This window comes from Manduca sexta, unplaced genomic scaffold, assembly GCF_014839805.1.
Source record: "Manduca sexta isolate Smith_Timp_Sample1 unplaced genomic scaffold, JHU_Msex_v1.0 HiC_scaffold_2036, whole genome shotgun sequence".
Lineage (NCBI taxonomy): Eukaryota > Metazoa > Arthropoda > Insecta > Lepidoptera > Sphingidae > Manduca > Manduca sexta.
In genome coordinates this window covers 1-27,858 of record NW_023592960.1, presented here as the reverse complement: position 1 = coordinate 27,858, position 27,858 = coordinate 1, and the positions used below count along the sequence as shown (strand labels likewise).

Here is a 27,858-nt window from a genome sequence, read left to right as displayed (position 1 = left end):
CATCTGTCAAAATTTGAAGTTTATCTTTTGGTACCGCCGTGCCATTAAAAACTCGCAGAATAATGGAAATACGTTCATTCATTACATATTTTAGGCGCTAAGTATTCATAATATTTAATTTACGAATATAAACTTTAAATTTTATTAATTAAATCGCTTTAACAGTGTAACAAATCAGATTATGTATAAAATAACCTAATACCTATAAACTTTTCGGTTATAACTTAAAATTATCGATAAACCATCACAAAATGCAAAAGCTGCAGGACAGCGTGTTTTCAATAATCAAAACAACCAATTTATCTCCCGCTGTGTTCAGTTTTCTGCAACCATCGGAGGACAGTCCAGGTTTGTTTGTATAGATGATAACATATTTATTAATAGTATATTCCATGTGACTTAAGTATTAATTGAGTGGTATTTCGCAGATAAATCCCCCATCGGAGGGATCCTGAAAGACACTAGGCATGGGTGGCTAGCGCTGGGACCTAAATTCTGCGTGGTTGATCTCAGAAGCGGGCTAAAAGTTGCCGCACGCATATTTGGTAGTGCTGCGAGGTAAGTTTTATTGCATCCGGCAACCTGTCTATAAATTTCGCCAACGCATTTTTTTGTCTCAACTGAATGCTAAATTTGCGAGGACATGCACTAAGATTTTAACTATTGTTAAATTTGGAACCTTTATTTCCATAACATTCCAATTATAGATTAAACAAGCACACTCATGATATGAAAACGGCAAAACACACTTTGCACCAATCTTACCTAATTATAAGTTTTCAAATTATTCTCCAATTTTCAGCAGTTTGTACATTCACGTAACAAATGTGGTGGAACTCCCCACCCCACTCACACCGAACTCTCAACAACTCATAATAAGTTTACAATATGAAGACACTGGGCTCATATGTGTTCTACACATCAACGGTTCCCAGATACTCCGTTGTATACAAACAGAGGCAGTTATCACAGAGTTATCGGTCTGTGATGGGGTTCCCGATGGCCCTCTCAGATGTTTTGATGGTGTACTGATGGCCGGAACTAAAAATGGGGAGATATTGGTGTTTGATCTCAATAGAGCTAACTTATTGCAAGGTATTTTATTTAACAATTATTTTAGTTTGCATGTTAAAAGACTGATAGTTTTAAGGTGAATTACAATTCTTTATAGCTCAAAAGAAATGTGTTCAGTAACAATCTCGCATTTGTAGCATCACCAGCCAATTATATAATCTCTGAAGCTAGTTACTTTATTTTAATGTATATAACAGGTATACTTATGTTACTAGAAGTTACCCTAAACTGTTATGTGCAAGTAATATGAAAGAAATAAAATTATTACATGTAATACTTACATTCTGTTTAGCTATATTGCATAAACTCAAGGCTGATGACGTAATGCCTGGGTCATTGACACTAAAATGTTTGTCTGAGTCAATTTTCTGATATCTAAGGCTAAACAACTCCCATTTTGGTTAGATTACACTATGACGAAGGCTATTAACATAATGCATAACTATTTTGAAATATATTTTAAAAACTTACGAATTGGTGTCACAAAATGGATGATGTAATTTTTCAGCCTTAAAAGACATATCCCAAGGTTATGAACATCTCCTGCGAAGCGAACTTACACCTGCAAATCTAGTATTTCTACCATTGAATGCCTTAAGACAAATAGAGGGTCAGAGAGAGCTGGCATTGGAAAATGACGATCATTTGGCTCTTTTATTAAATGAAAGCTCATTCATAGAAGACCAGTATATATTTCGTAAATCCGTACGAAACCGTAAGGATGAAGGCAAAAAGGGACCATATAAGGGTCACAGCTGTTCAACACATTCCACAATTAGGCAGTTTGGCCGTTGGGTACAATTTTGGAGCATTTCAAATATGGAACATGTTAAATTTGGAATTGGAGTTCACTTCACAAGTCAATGTTGAGTGCTTACCAGTGACGCATTTTGGATTTCAGGTATTATTTATTTCTATCCTACTTCTTATGCTTAAGTTGTTAATAACTGATAGTTGTTATTTCTTACAAATTAATATTTTGTTTCCTAGGAGCCCTGTGATGATCCAAGAGCATTTTGCTACTTATGGGTTATATTTTCGGTCATAGATCGACTTGAAGAGGAAGAGTTTCCTTTGGCTGTGATGTATTCTTTAACATATCAGGGCAAACGGATGCTGTCTGACACTAAGTGCTTGTATCAGGTTTGTCATTTTTCCTTTATTACTTCTGATGCAATATAAATTATAATGCATGAATAAAAATGGGAATCATTAACTATATTAACATTTATCCTACCAGTGCAGTAAAATGAACTCTAATCCTAATTTATTTGGGGCTAAGACAAAACAGTTTACAAATACAAATTGCATCTTATATTTTAGGAATTCTCAAATGCTACAATAAGATTTCAATTAGAACTGGGAGGTGCCGATGAAAATACCCTTCTTGGTGGTAAATGTGTATCTTGTAACACATATTCTGTGAATTCTACACTGGGAGCCGAAGGTGAAGATAGTAAGTATATTTTTAAAACATCTTAATCTCGGAGATAAGCGTGGGTCTATAATAACAAGAAAATTTGCAAAAGTTAATATTTTCTGCAAGCGATTTTTGCTGTGTAAACAGTATTTTTTTTAATTCAACTCTTCAACTTTATACCTATATATTAATATAGATATATTTTATCCTATGTGATCTTTGAAAGCATATATAAATTGTTTTTTTTAGGTATGCTGAATATATGTCAGTTGGTATGGGAATGTTGGGGTGATAATGCAAACTTCACAACACAATACGGAATGCTTTTGTTTGATTTAGATCAATGGTATAAAGATCAAATGCCAGGTATGTTTTTATTGTTTTCTGCACATTCTTTTATCTATAGTCATTTAAAATTATAATATGGAGTGTAAGAATAAAGATAATTTTAAATACTTGCAAGAAGTCACTGAACATATTTGTTATTTTGACTAGTTTTAAGTGAATATTATATAATTTTAGGGTTATAAAGGAACATGTTTTATATATTGAGGCATTTTTTCACAGCGACATATCGCTTGGAAAGCAATGCATTCATGAGCACTACTTGGTGTTCTGAGCTCGGGAATGGATCTAACACGACACTGGACGTGCGGCTCGATCCAAACTCTGTGTCCGTATACTGTCACGCCACTAGACTGGAGGAGCATTTCTATCCAAATTCACTTCAGTACAGTGAGTATTTTTAGTTTATCTCATATGCATGTAGCATATTTTTCGTTGCTAGTTTTGTTGCGCGTTTCGTTCTAGAGTAGAAAGGCTTCTGCCTTTAACACTCTTAGTGCTTACAAAAAGTCGAGCTCTATATCCTTATGTGTAATTACAGATTTGGTTATCTCGGTGGATTTAAAATATAATAGCCGTAGTAGGTTGTTTGAATATTTTGGTGCAGCCACCACACAACTCTGAGGAAATGTATTTGTGTCTTATTTGATCAAATGAAATTGGTGTTTTGACAGTGCCCTATCACGGATAAAATTCGTAATTAATGATTATAATAAATGTGTAACTAGACGTGGTATCGATGAGCGCGTGCGGGTCGGCGGTGCTGGGCACGGCGGGCATCCAGCGGCAGCTCGTGTCGTCGCTGGACGCGTGTGGGCTCGGCGCGTTGCTGCGCTCGCGCGCGCTGCACGCCGCCTGCCTCGCTGCCGGCCTCGCGCCTGCGCATGCGCACGCCGCGCGCGCCGACGAGCCCGACCAAGTCAGTATACTCACCCACTGTCTGCTGCACGCACGTGTCATGTCATAGTATATACGGGCTATACATTTCGTAATTTTTAATCATTAGCACGACCAAGTGTCTTTACTGCATCTGTTGTTAAGTGAGGTGAAACCAAGACAAGTTTCACAAAAATCGGTATTAAAATGAGCTTTAATTTTAAAACAAAAAATATCCATTATATCTTTACATGAAATGGCCAGATAACAACCAACCATACCCTGCCTAATATAATTTCACATATCACTACAATGTCTAATCCAAATTTGTTTAACACAAAGAGACCATTTATAATCACAAGGTAATTCGGTAATATATAAAAAACAGGTTATATATGCATGTTTTCCCCGGCAGGACGAGCAGCGTCGTTTCCTGCTGTCGGTGGCCCTGGAGGCGCGGCTGTCGCGTTTCCTGAAGCGTTGCGCTCACGACTGGGCCACGGGCAGCCACAGCGGGGCGGGCTGCACTCTTACATTCCTGGTAAAACTTACATTATGTAACTACTAATTTTTTTTTTAATATCTACGAAGCTGTGTAATTGAATGCTGTGTACAGTAGTAAATGGACGACAGATGTATAACATGTTATGAATGTAACTCTGTGTAAAATTTTATTTGTTTTCTGTATATGTACCTATAAATAAATTATTTATTCACTTTCCAAAAATACGAGTGTTAGAAAGATATCTACAGTGTGTGTCTAAAAATTGCTACAATATTTAAGTCGCATAAAGGGGTGGTCATTAAGTAAAATTAAAATACATTTAGCCAGAACTTAATGCCAAATATATTTATTGAAAAGAATCTTTGATTACCAATACACAGCATTGTAGATCAAACCCACAAAACTATAATGTTGAACTACTTTTTTTTACCAAAGGTAAAAATACTATAGTTTCCCAACAAAATAACTTATTGCTTGTCAGGTGGACTGGTGTTGGACAAGAGCTATAGAACTGAAAGAAAATGCCAAAGAGCTCACAGCACCATTGTTTGTGTCATCCGCACTGCCCGATAGGTAAGTTTTGACAAAGAAATAATAGGGGTGTAATAGAACATGAGCAAGTATTTTAGTTCATCAAGTAAAAAATATATTTAAAAAGAAAATATGTCAGAACATTAAAATGTTGGAGTTTCACTGTATTCTATGTTAATGAATATTATAATTTTAAAGTAAAGGACACCTTTTGTAAGCTATTTTTGATTGTACTACTAGTCAGATAGTTTGTAAAGGTTTCGCTCCTCGGCATAAAATTAAAAATAATACTACTTTACATATTCAGTATTGAAAATATGCAAAATAGTCTTTAGTTTTGGTTATTTGAAAAGGTAGTATATGGTGATGTCATGTTTGCATCTCTATTGACTTTGTAGACAGATTATCGTGGATACTTAGTCATATGAACAGAAAAAAGTTAGTCTCAAAAAAGATATGACTTAGTTGACAGAAAAATTTCTAACTGAATAGTAAATTCACATTCATCCTTTTATATAAAGTTGAGGAGTTAGTTTTGTTTGAACGCGCTAGTCTCAGGAACTACTGAATCGAATTGAAAATCTTTTAAGTGTTGATGAATAGCCTGTTTATAAACTAGTAGAGATCAGTTTAGATAATTTTCGTTTTGTAATGTAGCTATTAATAAATTAACAATTCAAAGGTACTTTGTGTTATTCGAATCTTAAATTTAGTTTTTTTAAACCGCTTTTATCGACCAAGGGTTATAACTTCATTTGTGAAAACCTCTCATTTGTCATATATTTTATATTTATGTGTTTACAGTTCGGTATATGTTTCTAGGAACGTGGTGCGATGTCTGGAACATTGTGTTCAGCAACTCACGCAATTGACAGGGTTGTTGGACGCCATTCTGACTAAATGCTGTAACCTGGTTGTGCCTGACGGTGAGTGTTGCTAATCCTTTTTTCGGTTTCGTATGTTTAATAGGCGGTAAAGTGGGTAATCGGGTGACCTAAAAGTGTGATGTCGTTCTTCGAGAAAAATGTTAAGAAATTGGGGAAGTGACCATCAGTAGGGCTAAGTCATCGACGTCAAATTATGGTGCTGGTACCCATGTAAAACTGGGGCGTACACACGTTCACATGGTGCGTGTGTGAAGTGTCTATGAATTTACGTCAGTCGTCAAGACAACGCAATGTTCACGCATCAACGAAGTTCATATAAATATGCCACGAGGTTTATGTATTTGTGCCTTCATCTCTACATATTATATAAACGTTATTTAAACGTGTAAACAAAATGTAAATCCGTTATTGGCCTTAGGTTATAGCTTAAGGTCAATTTTTATATTTTGTTTCACCTTTAATCTAGGTAATAAACAAGTATTGACAAGTAGAATTTAAATTCACGTCTAGTTAGTGATTAGTTCTCGCAGTTGAAGAAAAACGTAAAATAAGATATGCATGGATTTTTCGGCCTTTAAAATTTAATACGACGACATTTTAAAGGCCGAAATATCCATGCATATTAATTATTTTTACGTTTTTCTTTCAACTGCGAGAACTAATCACTAACTAGACGTGAATTTAAATTCTTTACTTGTCAATACTTGTTTAGTTACCCAGATTAAAGGTGAAACAAAATGTATGAAAAATTGACCTTAAGCTATAACCTTAAGATAAGTGTATTAGATTGTGTCACTCTAGCATTAAGGGCTGTGGATTTTTTAAATAAAGTAAAATAAAATAAAACAAAGACCCCGCCGCGTCTATTCAAACTGTATGTAGGAACGCGATAAACTGAAAAACTGTCGAACAGTATTCGATGAAACTTGGTATAGAGATAGTTTAAGATTCTTAGAAGGACACAGGTTACTTTTATTTTAGGAAAATATACAGCGGGACTTTTATCCTGCAAATACTTTTTCATATAGGCGGAACTCCGAGAAAAAGTTAGTCTATAATAATATAAAAATTTTGTAACATACTATGTTGTATTGATAAGATTACTGTGAACATAGCAACAATAGATACCCGACAAGAATAACATTTAAATAAAATGTCGGGAGAAAATTTGAATATAATAAACCTCGAAAAAACCGAAAGCTAATTTTATTTCAATGTCTTATATTCGCGTATATAACAAATCATTATTAAACTAGAACATTGATATTTCTCGTCGATATTTTTGAGGGAGATTTTACCAATTAATCCTTACATTTACAAAACAACCCTAAACTTGACAACTTTTATTTGATTCCCAGCCCTCAGCGAGATGGAGGAGAAGTACAAAGGTATAGGCACAGTATCACTGTACTTCCAAGTGGTGCAGTGGTTCCTGCGCGTGGGCCTGCTGCCGGAGAGACACGACGCGTACGAGGCGCTGCCCTACCCCGCGCATCAGCTCTACACCATTTATAATAAGAGGTATTTTGCATTGCCTTAGACGCTTTCAAGAGCCTCTGCATTGTTGAATGTTAGGTTTTAGCTTTTTGTATTCTTTCTTGTCATTGGCCAGACAGAACAGCTGATACTGGATTACTCCCAGATGTTGCTTAGACAAGATTTTTCACTTCGCCCAGTGCGTCTATTCCCTTCTATCTAGCCCATCACTATTAATAGTAGCAGCATATATTTTTCGTACATCTATTAATGTGGTTCTTAAATTCTAAGGATGATATTAATTATAACTATTAATTTAAAGTTCAGGGCGTCCAGCAAACCATCACAGATTAAGTGTGGTAACAGAAAAACTTATTAAGTAAACCAGAAATACTTTGTTTCGGATAGTAGTTTTTATTGCATATTTAACAAATGAGCATTATTTCGCCTGACAAATAAAACTTATTTGTTCCTGACATAATTAATACGACATTATTTACGTATTATCTCCTATTTCAGACGTCTAAAACTGAATCGCCTGCAAGACAGTGGCGCGTCAGATGACAACAGTGTCAGAAAGCCATGTTCCCTGCTCTACATAGATCAACTCATTGAACATGAATTCGGTGGCGAGAGGATTCATCAGTAAGCATCTTTAAAAATAAAATTCTTACTAATAATATAATAAGTCGTAGCAAGCGATTTACCGGTGAAAGAAAACGTGGTGAGGAAACCTGCACATCTGAGTTCTCTATAGGAATTTCGAAGGTGTGTGAAGTCTACCAATCCACACTAGGCCAGCGTGGTGGACTAAGGCCTAATCCCTATCAGTAGTAGAGGAGGCCCGTGCTCAACAGTGGGCAAGTATTACAAGGCTTATATTATTTATTAAGCGATTTACGGCATACTATTTGAGACCAAAAAGATGTTTAGTATTTTTAAACTTTATTTTTTATTTTTTTTACTTTGTTTCAGTTTTAACAACAAATGTAAATAAAAAAAATATCTATAGCTCATGAAGTGTATGATTACCATACACATATCAAACTATTATGTTTTTTCTTTTTTCCCCAGATTATGGATGAAGGGCGGCAGTGAGTGCCACGGGCTGTACCCGCCGCCGTCGCTGTACTCGCTGCTGCGGCTCTACCTGCTGCCCGACATCGCGGACGAGCACAAACACTCACTCGTCCTGTATCTGCTCGTCGACTACTCTATGGTCTATGATGACGTCAGGTAAGTGACAGCGAGACATATGACACCTACAAGAATGGCTTAGTTTATAATGCATAGTGATCGGTAAGTTGGTGAGGACTTCTTCCAGGACCTATGAGAATGGGTTAGTTTATTTTGATGCGATTATCGTATTTAATAAGGATGACTTAAGTACTTTATACTTGATCGAATTGAGGAAATCATGGTAAGCAGTATGGAGCTCCGAAACCTTCAAGATGACACTATTAAAACTACTACTAGTACTTTTACTCTAAAGGTATGTTATCAGAATTTTGATCGCTCTTGAGCCTTGGCCAGTCTAATAAGAACTTTATTATAAGGTCAGCCGAAAATCTATGCCAGACCTCTTATGATGATCAATATTTGTAAAATAATTGCATTCTATTGCATTTTACTATTTACTTATTTAATGTGTAACTGTTTTCTGTTCCTCTTGAATAAAATATAAATAAATATTCAAGAATGGTTAGCTCGCATGGAATGCCTGTTGATAAAAAGCCATTTTCGCCAGGTACGAAGCAGTAATCCGCAGGCTGATGCAGTTTCCCACCATGTTCGGTTTGAGCAACACCGCCATTAAAGCGACGCAGGCGTTCTGGCACCTCGACCACAGGGACTTCGATGTGAGTTGTGGCCTTGCACGATACAATGTTACATCATGGCGAGGTTATATCATATCATGTTTGTTAACAGTTTGAGTCGTAAGTGAATTATGTCGAACACGTCACATAGCAAATTAAATTAAAATAAATTGAATTAATTAAGACGTGTCAATGGTCGATGTATGAACCAGAAATGATGTGCTGCGGTGGTCACGCGGCGCTGCGTTAGCTTTTTTATTGGTTGCTAACGCGTTTTGCAACAATTGGGGCGTTAGCAATCCCTATGGGTGATCAATTAGCGTTTTCCTGCGGCTCCTCCCGCGTGAAGAAGTTTCTCCAGGATAAATATGTTCCTGGAATTAAAAATAAGCCTATAGCACCTAGGTGTAATGTAGCTTCCTATTAGGGAGAAAAAATCAAAGTTGGTTCAGTAGTTCCTGCGATTAGTGCGTTCAAACAAACTTTTCAGCTTTATATATTAGTAAAAATATTTATCAAGATTTTTTGAGAAAAAAGGTTTCGAAATATCCGTGGAATCTATTTGTTTGTTATTCTTATAAACCATTACTGATTTGCAATTTACTCGCCTAATGCTAATACTGCACTTCCCGATACAACTGAGAGTTATAGTTGCGCATTATGATTATACTAGCTTTTGCCCGCGGCTCCGCTCGCGTTATAAAGTTTTTCAGGCTAAAGTTTACCGTTATAAAAGTAGTAGTTTCCCGGGAGCCTATGTTCTTCCCAGGGTCCCAAACTGTCTCCATACCCAATTTCCCCTTAATACGTTGGGTAGTTTTTGAGTTTAACACGTTCAGGCAGACAGATGCAGCGGGGGACTTTGGTTTATAATATATTTTTGTAGAACTTTTTAAGAGGAACAATCCCGTCATACATTATTGTTGAATTACTTTAAACGTTTACGCAGCGCACGCAACGGATGCTCTAAAAACTAATTAATAAATTTTCCCCGTTTTTGCAACATGTTTCATTACTGCTACGCTCCTATTGGTCATAGTGTGATGATATATAGCCTATAGCACTCCAGAAACAAAGGACTATTCAACACAAAAATATTTTTTCAGTTCGAACCGGTAGTTCATGAGATTAGCTACTACTGCTCCGCTCCCATTGGGTATAGCGTGATGATATATAGGCTACAGCACTCCATGACCAAAGGGCTATTCAACACAAAAAGAATTTTTCAGTTCGAATCGGTAGTTCCTGAGATTAGCCATTACTGCTTCACTCCTATTAGTCATAGCGTGATGATATATAACTTAGAGCACTCCACAAACAAAGGGCTATTCAACATAAAAAGAATTTTTCAGTTCGAATCGGTAGTTCCTGAGATTAGCCATTACTGCTCCGCTCCTATTGGCTATAGCGTGATGATATATAGCCTATAGCACTCCACGAACAAAGGGCTATCCAACGCAAAAAGAATTTTTCAGTTTGGCCCGGTAGTTCCTGAGATTAGCCATTACTGCTCCGCTCCTATTGGGTATAGCGTGATGATATATAGCCTATAGCACTCCACGAACAAAGGGCTATCCAACGCAAAAAGAATTTTTCAGTTTGGCCCGGTAGTTCCTGAGATTAGCCATTACTGCTCCGCTCCTATTGGGTATAGCGTGATGATATATAGCCTATAGCACTCCACGAACAAAGGGCTATCCAACGCAAAAAGAATTTTTCAGTTTGGCCCGGTAGTTCCTGAGATTAGCCATTACTGCTCCGCTCCTATTGGGTATAGCGTGATGATATATAGCCTATAGCACTCCACGAACAAAGGGCTATCCAACGCAAAAAGATTTTTTCAGTTTGGACCGGTAGTTCCTGACATTAGCGCGTTCAAACAAACAAACAAACAATCAAACAAACAAACTCTTCAGCTTTATATAATAGTATAGATTACGTACTTATAAACTACTATAATATGATATATGCTAGTGAGACATTCGATTTTAGACCTTATGTTTGCTGCGCTATATTTATTCAAATATGCTGGGCGATATTTAAAGTTTACAAACATTTTGTCCGAAATACTCTTGGTTCTGGGGTAGAGACTTTCTCACACCCTTCACTATATCTCCTGTAAGCCAGGATTAGCAGTGACACGCATTTTATGACACCGAACGGTGAAGCTCGGCGACTTTCAGGGAATACTAATCCGACTTTATTCCGCAAAGAAAATAATCATCATGATCTGAATCATCGTTTCCAGAGTTTCTTGCCCGTTCTTCTCTGGTGAGAACTGCTTTCCGAACTGGTGGTAGAGTTAATATTCACGGAAACTAAATAATGTATAACATTTACGGATTCAAATAAATAATTTCATTTCATTAAAAATAAAAAAAATAGATCCGGATGTGTTGGAAATTTTAATTGTCCACTTCCTCCATATCAAATTAGGAAACAAAATAATGACCTAAGGAGGCAATTCAACCTCAAGTGTACATAACGCTTACAACAAGCAAAGCCAGTCATGTAGTACCAGGAATAAAAATTATATGAAAGGGTCCTATCATATAAGCCATCACATTTAATTCCAATATAAGGCATGGAAATATGTAGTTTTTGTTGGTAGGGTACGTAATGTTCTTGGTATAATTCTAGTTCTGTATAGTTATATGCTCAAAACCTTATAACTAACCGTTCGACATCATTTATGACTCAAATTAAATATGTACTAACATCATTATGCTTCTTGCGATTTAATTTACTAACCATATGTAATAGGGTACAGGATTGTATCAAACTACAGAGTATTTATAAGCTGTATCTCAGAAGAATTATACTTACTAACTAACCTACACAGTACACAGTCTACACTGTATTTCATAATACGTGATATTTTTTGAATGCATGTCCATATTCGCAAAAATATAGAATAAATTGAATTAATGTAAATTCACAGCTTATTCCGTTTAATTCTTTATTAAAATTCAATAAAAGATGTATATTTTCAATAGAGAATGTGGGATCAACAAAGAGTTCTAAGATTATATAGAGCGGACATTCGGAGGATTGCCATACCAAAAAATTTTGCTCATGCTATGTTTACTCAATCTACCGTGAATTAGCGAAACACCAATGTAAAATAATATATACTTTTTCCAGATCATAATTTGTACTTTTTTAACGCGCACATTAGTGTATTTTGCTTTTGCATTAATATCTAAGGACGCAGTGATATTTTGTCACTGACATTTCAAATAAGACAATGACTTTACCAATTGATAATAACTTGAAGCACAAATATGCTCGCGTTGTCTGGACTATAACTATCTATACTGTTTAATGTCTTTAAAATATTTCTCAGAGCACTACACTACTACTATAACAGTTCGGTAAATCGTGTACCCTGTTACAAATACATACTAACCTCAGCCAAACAAACTAACAATAGTTCATTAACATAAACAAAGCTTGAAAACTACCTATTTAAGTCAAATAAAAAGGTACTATTTCAGTTCGCGCTCGACCAACTTCAATGTCTTACGGGCAATACGCTATCAGGGTGGCAACACCACGTGGTCTTATCGTCATTACTGGCTCAAAAGAAGACTCAAGCGGCTTTACAGTACTTGCATGTTAGAAAGCCTGCCCCGGTCCATACTAAAGAGAATCAATGGACCAGTAGGGGTGGAGAACAGGATAAATTGGAGGATTGGCAGTCTTGCTGCAGCCTGTATTTGGCTAGAGGTCTCGTCTTCGAAGCCCTAGACGTTGTGAGGGCTTGTATGAACAGTGCGAGAACCACTGATGACAAGGTTCAGGTGTTGAACTTCTTCTTCAAAGGTAAGATCGAATAGTTAGTGATGAAAATAAGGCTACAACCAAACGATAAATACAATTTATTTTAAATAAATACAATCAATAATTGGTGACTTGGGCTAGTAAAGCAATGGTAGCTGGTATCAAAGAGAAGTGAGCCAAGTGACACCATATAACAAAATAAATACTTTATAGATACTAGTTTGCTTTATCAAGTAGGCAAGCCTTATTCATTTGCGTCCTTATTTCCGACAGTTAGTATATTCTAACTTTCATAATAATCTTCCTTGTGATTCCAATTGATTTAAGGACAACTTAGATCATCATTAACGGCTGCTTTCAAAATATAAGGTGAATCATTATCTTCGAACCGACAACAAAAATGAACCAATCAGAATAAAGTATCTTTGACATTATTATTTAATTGGTTGATTACCGATCCAAGTTACCGTAAGACCGCTTATTGAAATCGACCGTAATTCAACATGTTGAATAATTTTAAACATTTATTTTACAAATAAATATATTATTTTTATAATAATAACATTTATTATAAAAATAATATATTTATTTGATATGAAGAATATGATTTATATAGATTACTGGTGTTTTAAATATATTTTCTCTTCATAGGCTGTCGCAGCACGGGTAATTTGTCAAAAATATTACAAGTAACATTACAACAATTCGAAGAGGAAGTGTTTATAAAATACTTGAAGAATTGCAACGACTCTCAGGCGTCAGACATATTGATCATGTATTATTTACAAAGAGCAAGGTAAGGGTTGAATTCAAGGAAATAACATAAAATGTAAAGTAGTTATTTTTATGTGGTATATTTTTTACATGGTACAAGATGTTTTAAATAAGGGGATGATTAAACCGCGTATTATATGAATCGTGATCTGGAAAAGGTAAAAAAAAAATATTACATAATTTTTATTGAAGAGAACATTATACAACAATTAACATAAATAAATGTTATAGAACAGTTACTTAGTATTAAAGAAACACCTGTTTATGTTCTAAACATTTAATCACAATTAAAATAATAACAAGAGGAATGTCGTCGTTCGCGAGTCCGTGAGTACGAGAGTAGTTATTGTTGTCGGCTAATTTCGCGGAATCCCGCCCACCGACGCGCACACTGCACATCGGAGCGGCTTCGGCCGGTCGTTACACTATTTTTCAATTTTATGATTGCATTTATTTACATTGGAAATACTATTCGGTCATTGTTCTATTTTGCCTGAATTTCGTGTATGTTATGAAATGTCTGAAGGTATTGTTTGGTTTTTTAATAGTAAATACAAAAGAGACAAATATATAGTAAGTGTTGTCTAATTCAGATATATAGAAGCGGAGCAGTACAACAGCACCTTGCGTCCGGCGACGTCTGGCGCGGCTGTCGCGACGGAGGCGGAGGAGGAGGCGCGCGCGCGCGAGCACATCGTGCGCGTGGCGTGCGCCGCGCTCCCCGCCGTGGCGGCGCGCGTCGCGCTCGCACGCGCGCACGCGCCCAGCGCACACGCCGCCCACCGCGCTCGACATGCGCACGCGCAAGGTACGGTCACACATCACACATACGTACCAGCTTCATCGAACACACATTTTGATTCATTTACTATACCGTCGGCTACATACAGAAAACTCGTATACTAATAAAATTTACAATACGCAAAAATATATCTATATATATACTATTATATAAAACTGAAGAATTTGTTTGTTTGTTTGTTTGAACGCGCTAATTCTCAGGAACTACTGGATCAAACTGAAAAATTCTTTTTGTCTTGAATAGCCCTTTGTTGCTGGGGTGCTATAGACTATATATTATCACGCTATGACCAATAGGACCGGTAAAATTGAGTAGTTTTGAGAGCTTCCGTGCGTGCGCTGCGTAAACGGTTAAAGTTATGCAACAATGATGTATGACGGGATTGTTCCTCTTAAAAAGTTCTACAAAAATATATTATTAAACAAAGTCCCCCGCTGCATCTGTTTACCTGAACGTATCAAACTCAAAAACTACCCAACGTATTAAGATGAAATTTAGTATGGAGAGAGTTTGAGACCCTGGGAAGAACATAGGCTCCCGGGAAAATATATAGCGAGACTTTTATAACGGAAAACTTTACCCCAAAAACTTTATAACGCGGGCGGAGCCGCGAGCAAAAGCTAGTATTATGATAAAGTGATAAAACTTTGATAGATATCATTTATTTACAGTAAAATGAACAAGTAAGTTTAACATCCTAGCCTACGTAATAATTAGTACCAATGAGATTATACTTTTGTTAGCCATCATAATTTTAAAGTGCAATATAAAAAAGAAAAAACCCCATCTTAGGACAATAAAATGAAAATCAAAAGTTATAGGCGACATAATTTAACAAAATAGTGTATTTTATTTCTCGTATAACATTAAGCATTTTATATATAATTTTGTTTCAGTGGTGGCTCCAAAGCCGATGTCTGTGTACGTCGAGGCAAAAACACCGCAAAACACATTCACTTACAAATCATCGTTTATTCAGGTAATGATCACTTCTTAAAATATTAATAGCATTTAAAAAAATAATACTTTAGTAAAATATTAGTTAACATATTGATTACAACAGTTTCACAAACTTCAAGAATATCAATAAAACAGGCTATGCATACGCTTGATGGTACACATTACGACTACAAAACAAAAACAAACGCATAGAACTTCCAATTGCAAAGCATTGCGTGGCATTGCACCGTAATCGTTATGCTAAGACATATCTTAAATCTTATACCTCATCTAGATACTTGCCGAGTACAGACGAATATTCACGATCACGAGAGTGTAAACAGCATATTCGTTACTCATAATTCATAGTCATATTTGTTCGCCAAGTTATTCACCGAATTATTCGCCGATAGTCTACATGAGGCATGGTAAAGTATTTATACTGGTAACAATGTCATTTAAATTGATACACAACAGTGCATACTCAATCTTTATTAACTGCATAATATATGGTGTTGATAACCACCTAGAAACCTCTCATACGAGACCTATCACATGTACTAAACTTAGTACATGTAAATAACTATTTCCCAACATATTTATTGTTTATATTGCAGGATACAATAGAAAACGCCAGTGAGACATGGATGAATAGGCCGAAGATGCGTAAAGGGATCAAACGCGTCCTAGATATAGAGGAGACGCCGTTCATCTGCACTCCCAAACTAATACGTACAAGGAGGTAAGGGAGAGGATTTTAATCAACGTTTGTTTCATATATATTTTATATTAAAACCAACCCCGTAATATATTCTGAAATAATACGTACTGCACCTCTTCTATTATTAGAGGGATTAGATCTCAATCGACCACGCTATCCTAGTTTGGATTTGTAGAGAAGAGTATACCAGCGATCAAAAATGAATCACAGATAGCGTCAAGGAACCATTCATTCACTGTATCGATTGATTTGACGACTAACACGCCGATGTTTCACACCATTCCTCAGTCGAAGCTCTCCGTTTATACTCCATTGGTTTCACATATGCCATGCGCTTACTATGCAACTTTTGTCCAATTATTACATACGCAAGTCCACTACCATTTGCAAATGCTCATGACTTGTGCCGGTTACGGTGCCTTGTGCTTCATGCCATACTTAATGGTGTTAAAATGTTTGCCCTATTGAATAGTATATTCACAATGGACCGCGCGGAGTCTGAAGCGGAGTCGCCGCCCAAACGCGCGAAGCTGTCGTCACCAGGAGCTGCGCACACGCCGCAGGCCGGCGCCGGAGCGGGGGGCTCGACCGTGTCGCGCGCGGTGGCGGCGCTGCTGCACGTGCCCGACGTGTGCGTGACGGACGAGCACGCGCACGCGCACGCGCACGTGGACAGGGCGGGCGCGGGCACACCGCATAGCATACTTAAGGTACGTGCATATGATCGATCCTACGAAATTACTAAGCTATGAGGAAGCAAACTATAGCATGGTTTTAGAAAAGTATATTTAAAACCCTAGTAAAAATAATATATCCAAATTTTAAATATTGTTTTTATAATATAAACGAATAAACAAAAAGGATATCTAACAACGATAAACAAATAATCATAGCCCACACTTCAGGAACAGCTATTAAGAATACTATTTTTTCTTTTAACAACTTTATTTTTACTCCTTAATAAAAGCAATTAAATTTACTTTTGAATAAATAGATAAGAAGAAACGAGGACCGCGACGCGCCGTCTCCAGTGGACTCAAGATATCTGGGCGACAGTGACGACGAGCTGCTAGAAACTGCCAGCAACCACACTCACTACAGCGACTCCACTAATAAGTAAACACTTCCGACTAGCATTACTATAATACAAGTTTTATCTATAAAAAACCGTCAGTTTATGCAGTAACAAAGTATGAATCATGTTTAAATATTTCACATAATATTTCCTTAAGTCATTCATCATCAAAGAAATTATGGGTCCTCCATATATATTTGAATAAAGATTTCTTTCCCCCAACTTCCTAATATATATTAGGTTCCATTTCCCCCTTTTTCTATGCTGTCTTTCTAATTCCGATTATATAATTTATTTCCCAGGCATCTTCGCTTCACAATCCCAACAGCATCAGAATCAGGTTCTACGCCATCGCCCACACAAGCGAATGCGCTTGCGCAGCTTCGGCGCGAACCGCTGAGAAGGACGGAGCCATCCGCCTCGCCTGTCAGGGAACAAGAGATAGAGATATCGAGTGACAGCTACACCACTAGCACGTCGCGGTTTGTGGTCAGTTTGTTTGTATATTTTTCTTTTTAACAGACTAAAAGAGAGGTTTAACTAAATTAGTTATAGAAAATTTGTATGTTCAGCGATTATTATTAATATGTACTTAAAATTTGTTTTGGCAAACCTTTTTTTTATTTCTATTGGTACTCTTCTTTGGTTTGCTCAATAAATTAACATAATTTTAAAATAAATACTTCAAACTAGTAATTATGTGTCTTTTATAGAACGAGAAGGGTCGTGTATTAGAATCGCCTTCGAAGGAGCCAGACACTGAAGAAACAACAGAATCGAAGAAGACATATAAAGACAATGTACGAGCAAGGTAAATATCTTTCAGATTATATTGAAAAAAATATTTAAAAACATGATCTACATAAAATTCCACAACGTTCTTGGTGGCTCAAATCAACCTACTTTAATTGCTTCATTATCTCTTTAAAAGTCGACTAAACGCTCAGTTTCTTTAATTAATAACTATCGGGTGACACAATGTTTTTGAATGTGTAACTCTAATTGGATATTGTGGAATGTAATACACGTTGAGAAAAGTGGGTGCACTAGTTACGCCTCTGTCTATCCCTTTGAGTAGCAAAGGCGTCAGTGTATGTTTGTGTAACTATAATTAACTGACAAAAACACGAAAAAAACAATATAGATTACTCAATCATTTGCACAGTTTCCTCAAATAATATTACAACTTTTAACAACACTACCTTGACTCAGCTGCCTTACAATCTTCAAATAAATATCTAAAAAATACATGTCAAATTGATAACCTCCTCCTGTTTTTAAATCGGTTAAAATTGCTTTTTCTCCTTTCACAGGCATACTCTGTCGGTATCAGTAAACAGCAGCCTAACAGATACATCGATGGAGAGCATCGCGGACATTCCAATCACGCTCATCAATCCTCGATACTCCGGCGAGAAGGGACGGCAGAGATCTATCGAACGTGACATTGGTAACAACTCGACGATGGATTTGATTGAACAGCGAGAAAGAGATATCGAGGAGTTTACAAGAGAGAAAGAAATAGACAGACCGGCGCCGGCGACACCGAAGGGACGCAGGAGTATTAGATCCGTTGGAGAGAGTACGCCGTTGGTTACTAGGTGAGGTTTTGTATTTATTTGGAACAGAAAAAAATATATTTGAAAACTAGTTGTCACTCGCGGTTTTGTCCACGTGAAAATCGTTTCCAGCTATAAAGTCCCTAAAACTAGGAACGACGCTAGCTCCATCTGTTTAAATATCAGATAAAATATTTTCCATAGGAGCAAATTACCAGGATAATAAGTAGCCTATGTGTTAACTTAGGACATAGTCTACCCGTGTGCTGAATTTCATCCAATTCTGTTATTTCTGCGTTTTCTTCTAACAAACATCCAAACATTTCCAAAAGCTTTCGCACTTATTATATAATAGTAAGAAGACAATAAAACAATTATTTATATTTTTAGGAGTCAATCCGGAACCCCAGATCGGCTAGACTCTCCGGTTGTAACACCATTGCGAACTCGCAGAACGAATAGGTAATTAAACATTAAACCTAAAATAATTACTTTGATGATTTCTTATGTTTACGCGAATGTAACGAAAATTAAACTATTTTTCGAATTTTATCGCGGTTTTAATATTTTAGTTGTCTCCCTGTGGTCGCAACATCTTTTCTCCGATAAAATCCGAAAAATAGTTTAATTTTAATAATTACTTTAAATATAAAAAATCGAGTACAATGCAACGAATTGCAATCAATATCCGTTAGAGAAAACCTGCTATATTTTTTGTATACAGGAGCAGGTCCCGCACTCCGGAGTTGAGTCCTCGCTCGTCTGCGCTCGCGTCGATCCCCGAGCAACCCAGGCAAGAGCTGGACAGCGAACCGCATGCTGAGAAGACTACGCTCAGCGTGCCCAGACAGTTGAGGTAAAACATTTTATTTTTATACCACACGACAGAGACTCTATTTAATGCGTTAGTAAGTGGGATGATATACAGATACAGTATTGATTTATGACAGATAATTATTATCACTAATTTATTACATGTACTAAGAAATAATAACAATGTATTGAAATTATGTGAGCCGTCCTTGTCCATAACTGATATACTAACTAACCTATATTGGTATAAAATCCACACACCTGTTTTAAGTATGGAAGTCTTTTTGCAGAAAACAGGGAATATAAATATTTTAAAAAATAAATGTTATTGTTCCAGGAGCAGATCCCGAACGCCAGAGAGATCAGACAAGGGCATTATTGAATCTCCGAAGCTTGCGCCGATCTGCGAGTCGCCCACTAAATCCACCAATACGGAATCGTCATCGTCCTCGCCGAGCCGACGTAGTTTAAGGTACATTGCATGCAAATATATTATACAAGTTTTCATAACTCTATCCTACAGGAGTAGGCAGAGACTGGACTGTCACCTTGCTCGATTCTGGTACACTTTCACATCTTCCACTTTCATAAATCTTTTCATGCATGTTCAGAATAGTTTTGATCTGGCATTTACCAAGACTGTCAGATATCTGACATTCGAAGGTTCGGTGCAGTCGACCTCTACCGGTCTTCCATCCACATTCGCTTTACATGTCTTCTGTCGCTTCCTCAATCTCTTTCCCTCTATAAATACCCAAACCCAGTAAGGTGTATTTTAAGGTATCAACCTAGATAGACTACTTATATGCTACACTGGTCATGAATCATTGATAGACATTCTACGATATAGAAAGGCATACAATAACAATGACACAATTTATATTTCATAAAAACTGACCTTACTGTATCTGATTTATTTCATTGTTATTAGGAGCCGTTCTCGGACGCCAGAAGTTGAAGCAGAGCCCGTGGCTGTCGAAGCTAGTCCACGCAGTCTAAGGTATAAGAACACTATTTTATTTAATAAAAAAAAATGTTTTACAAAAATCACATTTGCCTATAAATAAGGTGGTTAATTGTATTTCAGAAGTCGATTAAAAACTCCAGAGAAAGCAATGTCACCGAAAATGCCACAATCCGCTCGAAGAAAACCACTATCACGCCGAGTATTAGAAGCTATTGCATTCGCTAAAGCGAAACAGGCTGAACAAACGGGTGAAACGGCCGACATTTCTTGCACACCAGTTAAAACTAATCAAGCACCAAGCCTCTTGGATGTTTCCTTATCTCCTATAGTCAATAAATCTGTCCTACAAAGTTCTGAAGATAGTATCCTGTCAGAGACAATTGGAGACAATTCGGACAAGACCCAAGGCGGCTTGAAAACATTGCCAGCATTTACAACAATACACGAAACTTTTGTAGAGAAATCTGTGCTACGAAGCTACCGTAGCAGCGTAGCGGATCCGTCGCTGACTGAAGAAGATACTACAGAAACTGCAGACGAGGCTAGCACAAGCAATATACAACCAAGGCCTGTTTTGATCACTATTAACGAGACTGAAACTCGCAAGTCAGTGCTACGAAGCTACGACAGCAGTGTCGCGGAATGTTCTAGTATAGTAGAAGAGCCTAAAGTCGAAGAACCGAAACCGTTTGCAGCGTTCTCGAAAATGATTGAGTCTGACTACGAAAAGTCTGTGCTACGTAGCTACCAGAGTGATGATAATGAACCGTCTAGTCTGATGACTAATGACAGTGATGAGTCTGAACAAGAGGGTAGTAAGGATTCTGCAGTCATACAAAAGGAGAAGGAAAAGATTGTTGAGATAGAAAGGGAGATTAGTGAGATTGAAGGTGACATATCTGAGGAAGAGAGTACTGAAGAAGAGGATGAGCCACAGGGGGTTATCGTTGAGGCAGAGACAAGCAGTCAGGAAGACAGTTCTGAGGAGGTAAATAGTTTTATAAAATTCTGATACATTTTTGTTAGAGAATGGTCAAGTACAGTCAGCCATGAAAGTAGCTGAACAAATTCAATACTTTAAATCATCCATACACATTCAGTTTAATTGAAACATTTTTTTTCTTTTGTGCTATGTAAGGTAAACTTTTATATTGTGACGAACTTTTTTAGTAACAACACAAAATGTTATACAAAAATTTGTTCAACTACTTATGTCGATGACTGATTAATTTTAAAGTAAGCATCCATTGATTGAATTACTATAATTAAATACATCTTGAATATTTCCCAGTTAAATACATATTTTATTTATATTTTTATAGCGAGTGCTAAAAATTGTGTTTTTCTGAAATAAAACTTATATACTTTGTCTATCAAGTATATTATAGTAGTACGTAACTTAAAATCATGTCCTAAGGGATCCCGGCTCCGAACAGGCACAGGATATAATATCAATTAACGATACTTCATCATCGGATTCGTCGCTTAAATTCGACAAGAATTCATCCGACACACCCGTGTACCAAGTCGACGTGGAGTTACATGAGAAGACTAGCAAAGCTTTTGAAACTTCGTTCTCGGTCGGTACGACATTTGGCGTGAAACTTGAGAAGGAATTGCACGCTGATGTTTACGTGGAAAAGAAGACGCCATGCCAGGAAGGGCCCAAGCCTCAGGGACTAGAACAACCCATCCCGCTCGGGTGCCTCATACAGGAACGCAATCGTTAGAGATAGTAGCCGCGGGAAGCCAAACAGACTCGAACACTAGTGATCCATTAAACGCGAGGGCGTCCGATTCCGAAAACTCGTCGGATTCGGAACCTCAGGGAATAAATCTACATTACTCGGAGGAGAATGTCGAAGGGAATATGACGAGTGATGAGGATGAAGTAGATATGCGAGGTAAGTTGATTCTAAACTATGTAGTTATACTCTTATATTAGCATAAAGTTAGGAATTCCTCAGATTCGCCCTATACAAAGTTATATACAAAGTCAGGCTACGCGTGGATTATTTCTTACGTATTTGGGCAGAGGTCACCAAATACTCATTTAACCCACTTGACTTCTTGTAAAGATGTGCACTCCCAATCGTCGATGATCCGATGATGACGGACAGAGTGGATACTGGAGACCCTAGGTATTCGTAGAGACAACGGATTTGTTTGTGTATTCTACAGCCTCGGTAGAAACATATTGCACTTTCTACGTTCTTTTATACCGCACACGTGCAAACTTTGGAATAAACTACCTACATTTGTGTTCCCCACGCGCTATGACCTGTCCTTCTTTAAACGAGGCTTAAAAAGACTGCTCATCTCTCATTAGGCAGTGGCTTGCGTGTGCCCCTGGCATTGCATAAGTCTATGAGCGACGGGTACCGCTTCAGCCGGATCGCTTGCTCGATTGCCTATACAGGCAATAAAAAAATGTATGACACTCTGCTCAAGAATAAAAAAGTAATTTTAGATAAAAATATCTTACATTTCCTCATTTTATTTGATGCTTTAAGATAATAATATGTATGTTGCAATGTTACTCCTTTGTTTTATACATTTATTAATTTTGTTTCATATTGTTTACACATTACAGAATCAGGAGCGTATGGTAAATTAAAAAATGCAATTATTCCGCTGGGATTCAAACCTTTACATCAGGATGCAGCGTCAGGTGTAGACGAGCCCGATGCTCCTTCTAACAGCAAGCAAATAACTGAAACAGAAATTCAACCTGAGGGTGTACAAGAAACTATCATTCCAGTTCAACATGAGGAAATTAAAATATCAGCGACAGAAACCAAAGTTGATGCAAAATCTGACGAAGTGGAAGATGAAAATAAAGAAACTGTACTTGAAGTTCCCAAGGAAGTACCGGTTGCGCTCGATGTTGATGTAAAAGGAGGGGTGGAAATCGAAAGCAATGATCTCGTAAAATCAGCTGATTCTGAAAAGATTGATATTGTAAAAAATACTGATATTGAAAGTAATAAAAATGCAAACATTGGTGACGATGACAAAATAGAAACTCGAAAACATGCTGAAACTGAAAATATAGAAGTCTCAAAACCGAGCCGAAACCAGACGTTATAATAACCGATGAAAAATGTCAGAACCGGATTCATAACAAGTCAAACCTGCTGCACGAATTACGAAACGAACAAAATCTACATCATCAAACAAATCCGTCGATGATCAAACACCTAAACGCAAGCGAACACAATCTACTGCTTCGAACAAAGACGCAGAAGAAACAACACCAGAAAATAAAGAAACTCCTAGAAGACGCGCTAAAACCCCAACAAGCGCCGAAATTAGAAGATAGTAACAAGACGCGTATCAAAGGAAACTGGGGAAAAACTTGAAGATTACAAAACTTTGGATGAAACATTAACTCCGAAAAGACGTAGTACTCGGATCAGAAGCAAAATGTGGAAGACAATGAAAGTGTGGCGTCTGAGAGCTCGGTTACTTCGAATAAGAGTAAAATGAGTGAGGATACAGGCGATGCTAAACCGGGAAGGAAGGGCAGAAAATCTGTGCTGGCCACTAAAACAGATCTGTCTGTGATCCCTGAAGTTGTGGCGGAAGAAGCGAGCAAGGATTCAAGTGATCTCCCTGGTATTTCTACTGGAAAAAGGTTGGTTATAATATTTGATAAAAAAACATCTGTATTTATTCTGCAGAAGGAGTCTGCACAGTTTTATAAAACCCTTAAACTATATAAAAAAGGCGCGTTGGACCTATTGTATCCATTTTCTGGCACTTTCTATCTAATCAATACAGTACACCAAACACAGTGAACATAGTTTTGTTTTGTTATGAATACACACTTAAATTAATTCTAAACACGTGTGTATTTTAAGCACACCACAACAGTTTTAAGTTGTTGCATGAGCATTTGGTCTTTTGACACAAAGGAACGATCATACAAGCCGCGTCCTTTATAATATATTGTCAAAAGTAAAAACAATCATTGGCCTGTTACATGTATATAGATGATTTATACAGCTTCAACTATTGGAGATCGTTTTGAGATATTTTCTTTGATGAATTTAAACATAAACACAAGAAGGGCAACGTAAAAGTAATGTCAAATTATACTGTAGTAAATTTCCTTTAATAATTAAGCTAAAAATGAATGATATCAACTTTAATGCAACAGACACAAGCACAACTGTGCACAATTGATATCATTGTGCTTAACTAAGCATTTGTTTTTAGGACAACTAGTCAGCAAAAGTCAGCGGTGGAATCATGGCAGGGCCCACGCCCGGCGTCTCGCTCCTCGCGTCGCGCCAGCGCCGCGTCCCGCGCCAGTGTCGCCAGTGTCGCCAGTGCAGCCAGTGCCGCCAGTGTGGCCAGTGGCGCCTCGTCAGACGATGACGACGATGACGTCACGCACACAGCCTTCGACGTTCAGCCCATAGACAGGATCTCGTTGCTTAACAAAACTGATTTTGAAGGTATAAATAATATCTATAGGCTGACCGGGAAAATAAAAAACCTCGCAATGTTTTAAAATGTGGAACTATTTTTGTATTGTGAACGTTAACTTTAAAACAAAACAAAATAAGGCGAACTCAAAACAGGTCTCTTTATTTTCCTGATCAGATTATACGTTACCAAATTAACACCGTAGGTAGGTATTGCCGCTAATACCTATACATTCCTTGCCGAATTAATTCCCTGAATATCTTGTTTATTGATATATCGCTAATTTATCCTCATGTATTTAGATTGTATCGGCTTTTATAGCTTTAAGAGGCCGTTAATATTTTGCACATGTGTAGAAATTTATCTAAAACTCAAATTAATATAATCAAAATTACAGGTTCATAATTGGGCATAACTGGAAACACTTCTCTGATAATTGGCATACCTATTTGTATTATTTATTCTAAGTTCTTTACATCTTTTCAAACTATAAAATAAATTATCAATTTTTTAGATCAAGTTTTGATATACGTGTATTTCTAGATAAAAAAATCTACACACGTTTGACGAGCAAGTATCAGTGCGAGCATACTTAAGCGATAACTTACACACAGTTAATCTACATATTAATCTAATTTTACTGGTGGTAGGATATATTTTATATCCGCCCGGATAGCGACCACCGTACACAATAGTGGCCATAGTGGCCCACGTAAATGTGTCGCGTTCCAAGATCAGCCTGTATATGTCCGGTACTAACAAGCTGGCATAATCGTGTCGACTGCAAAGGGGTAATCATCTCTTGACGCCATTCTACTGGTCCCCATTCCATATTAAGCATGCATTGGTGTCACTAAAACTACCGGATCAAATTAGGGATGTCTAATAGCATGATATCCAACTAAGCATGATTTTAAAAATGCCTTTTGTTCATTCCTATTTATATATTTTTTGTTTGTATGTTCATTCCTGGCTGGTTTTTTTTTATTTTCGCTTACCTACGTGTTAAGTTTTGTTCTGATACCCAAGGCACACCCGATATTGAAGAAATGCACAACAATATGTCGCCGGAGTCCATCGCGTCAGACGCCAGCAAGCAACGTAGAAGTGAGTATGCGCTTATCCCTCGCCTCCAGTCTTTTAATAGCATGTGTACTTTGTAATTAATTCATGTTATTAATTTTTAATATAAATTACTGAGACCAAACCGTAGTTTTTAAGTTTACTAAAACATTTTGCTTTTATATATTAAACTCTACATTATTATGAATTTTTGTGACACCTAGCATCGAATAAGATTAGGTTAATCTAGCGATACATGCCAGTTTTGTTTATTTTATCAAAATAAAATAGGTAAAAATAAAATATTTCTTGGTGCTACAGTGCGCATGGGCCGGGCGGCGTCTGAATCAAAAGTCACGCCGAAGGCAGCAAAAGTTGGTAGAAGAATTTCCGTAGATGTTGGTAAGTGACATAATATATATGGTGTTACTCGCGGCTTAGCCTGCGTGTAAACAATTTGCCGCCAAAAAGTCCCTAAAACACTAGCTATTCATAGCGCCATTTAAAAGACACCAACGCCATTTATTTAAAAAAACATCTTTTTCCTATGGGACCAAATTACTGGGATAAAAATAACCTATGTGTTAATCTAGGTAAAGGTCTACCTGTGTGTGAATTTTCTTACTTTACTTACTTTATTACTTTTAACAAACATTCACATATTTTCACAAATTCTTGCATTTATAATATTCGTATGTTTACACTACTAATACTTAAGGTTATAGCTTTAGGTCCATTTTCATACATTTTGTTTCACCTTTAATCTGGGTAACTAAACAAGTATTGACAAGTAAAGAATTTAAATTCACGTCTAGTTAGTGATTAGTTCTCGCAGTTGAAAGAAAAACGTAAAAAAGTAATTAATATGCATGGATATTTCGGCCTTTACAATTTCGTCGTATTAAATTAACTAGACGTGAATTTAAATTCTTTACTTGTCAATACTTGTTTAGTTACCCAGATTAAAGGTGAAACAAAATGTATGAAAAATGGACCTTAGGCTATAACCTTAAGTAGCCTTTATTCTTTTGTGCTATAGACTACTCTTTATCTTGGAAAATTGTATCACGCGGATGGAGCCGCAGGCAAATGCGAGTATATAATATATATTTTTTTATGTCGTATCGTCGTGTATAGTCGGTAAAACGACTATGAATATTTTTTATCTATCATGTATTTAAGATAAAATTCAGCTATAGGCATCGATTCCATTTCTAGTATATTGTTTAGAACACTATATACTAGAAATGGAATTGTCTTCTTTTTTGACATTTTTGGTGTTCAAAAAAGTTTTAAATAAACAAATAAACACTTTCGTCCTATATTTATGTATAGTATACTCAGTGGAAGTGTTATCCGCAGTGGCGTCGCCCGAGGCGAGTGTGTCGGGCGGGCGCGGGCGGCGCGCGTCGTTCACGCGCGCGTGCGAGGCGCTGCACACGCCCAAGGGACGCCGCGCCTCCACCGACGCCAGGGTAACACATTTGTACTATTGACTTATTATAACAACACTAGGGTAACACATTTGTACTACTGACTTATTACAACAACACTAGGGTAACACATTTGTACTATTGACTTATTATAACAACACTAGGGTAACACATTTGTACTACTGACTTATTACAACAACACTAGGGTAACACATTTGTACTATTGACTTATTATAACAACACTAGGGTAACACATTTGTACTACTGACTTATTACAACAACACTAGGGTAACACATTTGTACTATTGACTTATTATAACAACACTAGGGTAACACATTTGTACTATTGACTTATTATAACAACACTAGGGTAACATATTTGTACTATTGACTTATTATAACAACACTAGGGTAACACATTTTGTACTATTGACTTATTATAACAACACTAGGGTAACACATTTACTACTGACTTATTACAACAACACTAGGGTAACACATTTGTACTATTGACTTATTACAACAACACTAGGGTAACACATTTGTACTAGTGACTTATTATAAC

General features: G+C 36.9%; 2 protein-coding genes across 2 annotated transcripts; both read left to right on the top strand.

Moving 5' to 3' along the window:
* Nucleotides 1-27,654, top strand: LOC115449033 (protein ELYS). Its single transcript, XM_037445725.1, is given in 41 exon segments — nucleotides 1-348; nucleotides 429-558; nucleotides 803-1,095; nucleotides 1,583-1,773; nucleotides 1,775-1,975; nucleotides 2,065-2,217; nucleotides 2,398-2,530; nucleotides 2,744-2,860; nucleotides 3,062-3,229; nucleotides 3,568-3,758; nucleotides 4,131-4,256; nucleotides 4,702-4,793; nucleotides 5,574-5,677; nucleotides 6,997-7,159; nucleotides 7,634-7,759; nucleotides 8,189-8,350; nucleotides 8,862-8,973; nucleotides 12,429-12,756; nucleotides 13,366-13,510; nucleotides 14,082-14,296; nucleotides 15,187-15,269; nucleotides 15,847-15,971; nucleotides 16,423-16,660; nucleotides 16,945-17,066; nucleotides 17,328-17,514; nucleotides 17,739-17,836; nucleotides 18,339-18,626; nucleotides 18,975-19,046; nucleotides 19,309-19,440; nucleotides 19,735-19,869; nucleotides 20,329-20,397; nucleotides 20,485-21,352; nucleotides 21,801-22,089; nucleotides 22,958-23,347; nucleotides 23,493-23,681; nucleotides 23,684-23,785; nucleotides 23,788-24,001; nucleotides 24,586-24,827; nucleotides 25,828-25,905; nucleotides 26,182-26,262; nucleotides 27,223-27,654. Coding segments are annotated over 41 exon segments (7,383 nt in total). The 5' UTR covers nucleotides 1-251; the 3' UTR covers nucleotides 27,357-27,654.
* LOC119191867 lies at nucleotides 21,825-23,462 on the top strand. The gene is made up of 2 exons (XM_037445726.1): nucleotides 21,825-22,268; nucleotides 22,958-23,462. The coding sequence occupies exons 1-2, from the start codon at nucleotides 22,016-22,018 to the stop codon at nucleotides 23,452-23,454; spliced, it is 750 nt and encodes a 249-aa protein (XP_037301623.1). The 5' UTR covers nucleotides 21,825-22,015; the 3' UTR covers nucleotides 23,455-23,462.
* Nucleotides 27,655-27,858: the final 204 nt, after the last annotated feature.

Bases quoted from the DNA above. Each gene is read 5' to 3' on its own strand.
- LOC119191867 (XM_037445726.1), top strand. From the start codon at position 22,016: ATGCCAGGAAGGGCCCAAGCCTCAGGGACTAGAACAACCCATCCCGCT. The intron at 22,269-22,957 runs GTAAGTTGATTC...TACACATTACAG, and splicing joins GGATGAAGTAGATATGCGAG to AATCAGGAGCGTATGGTAAA.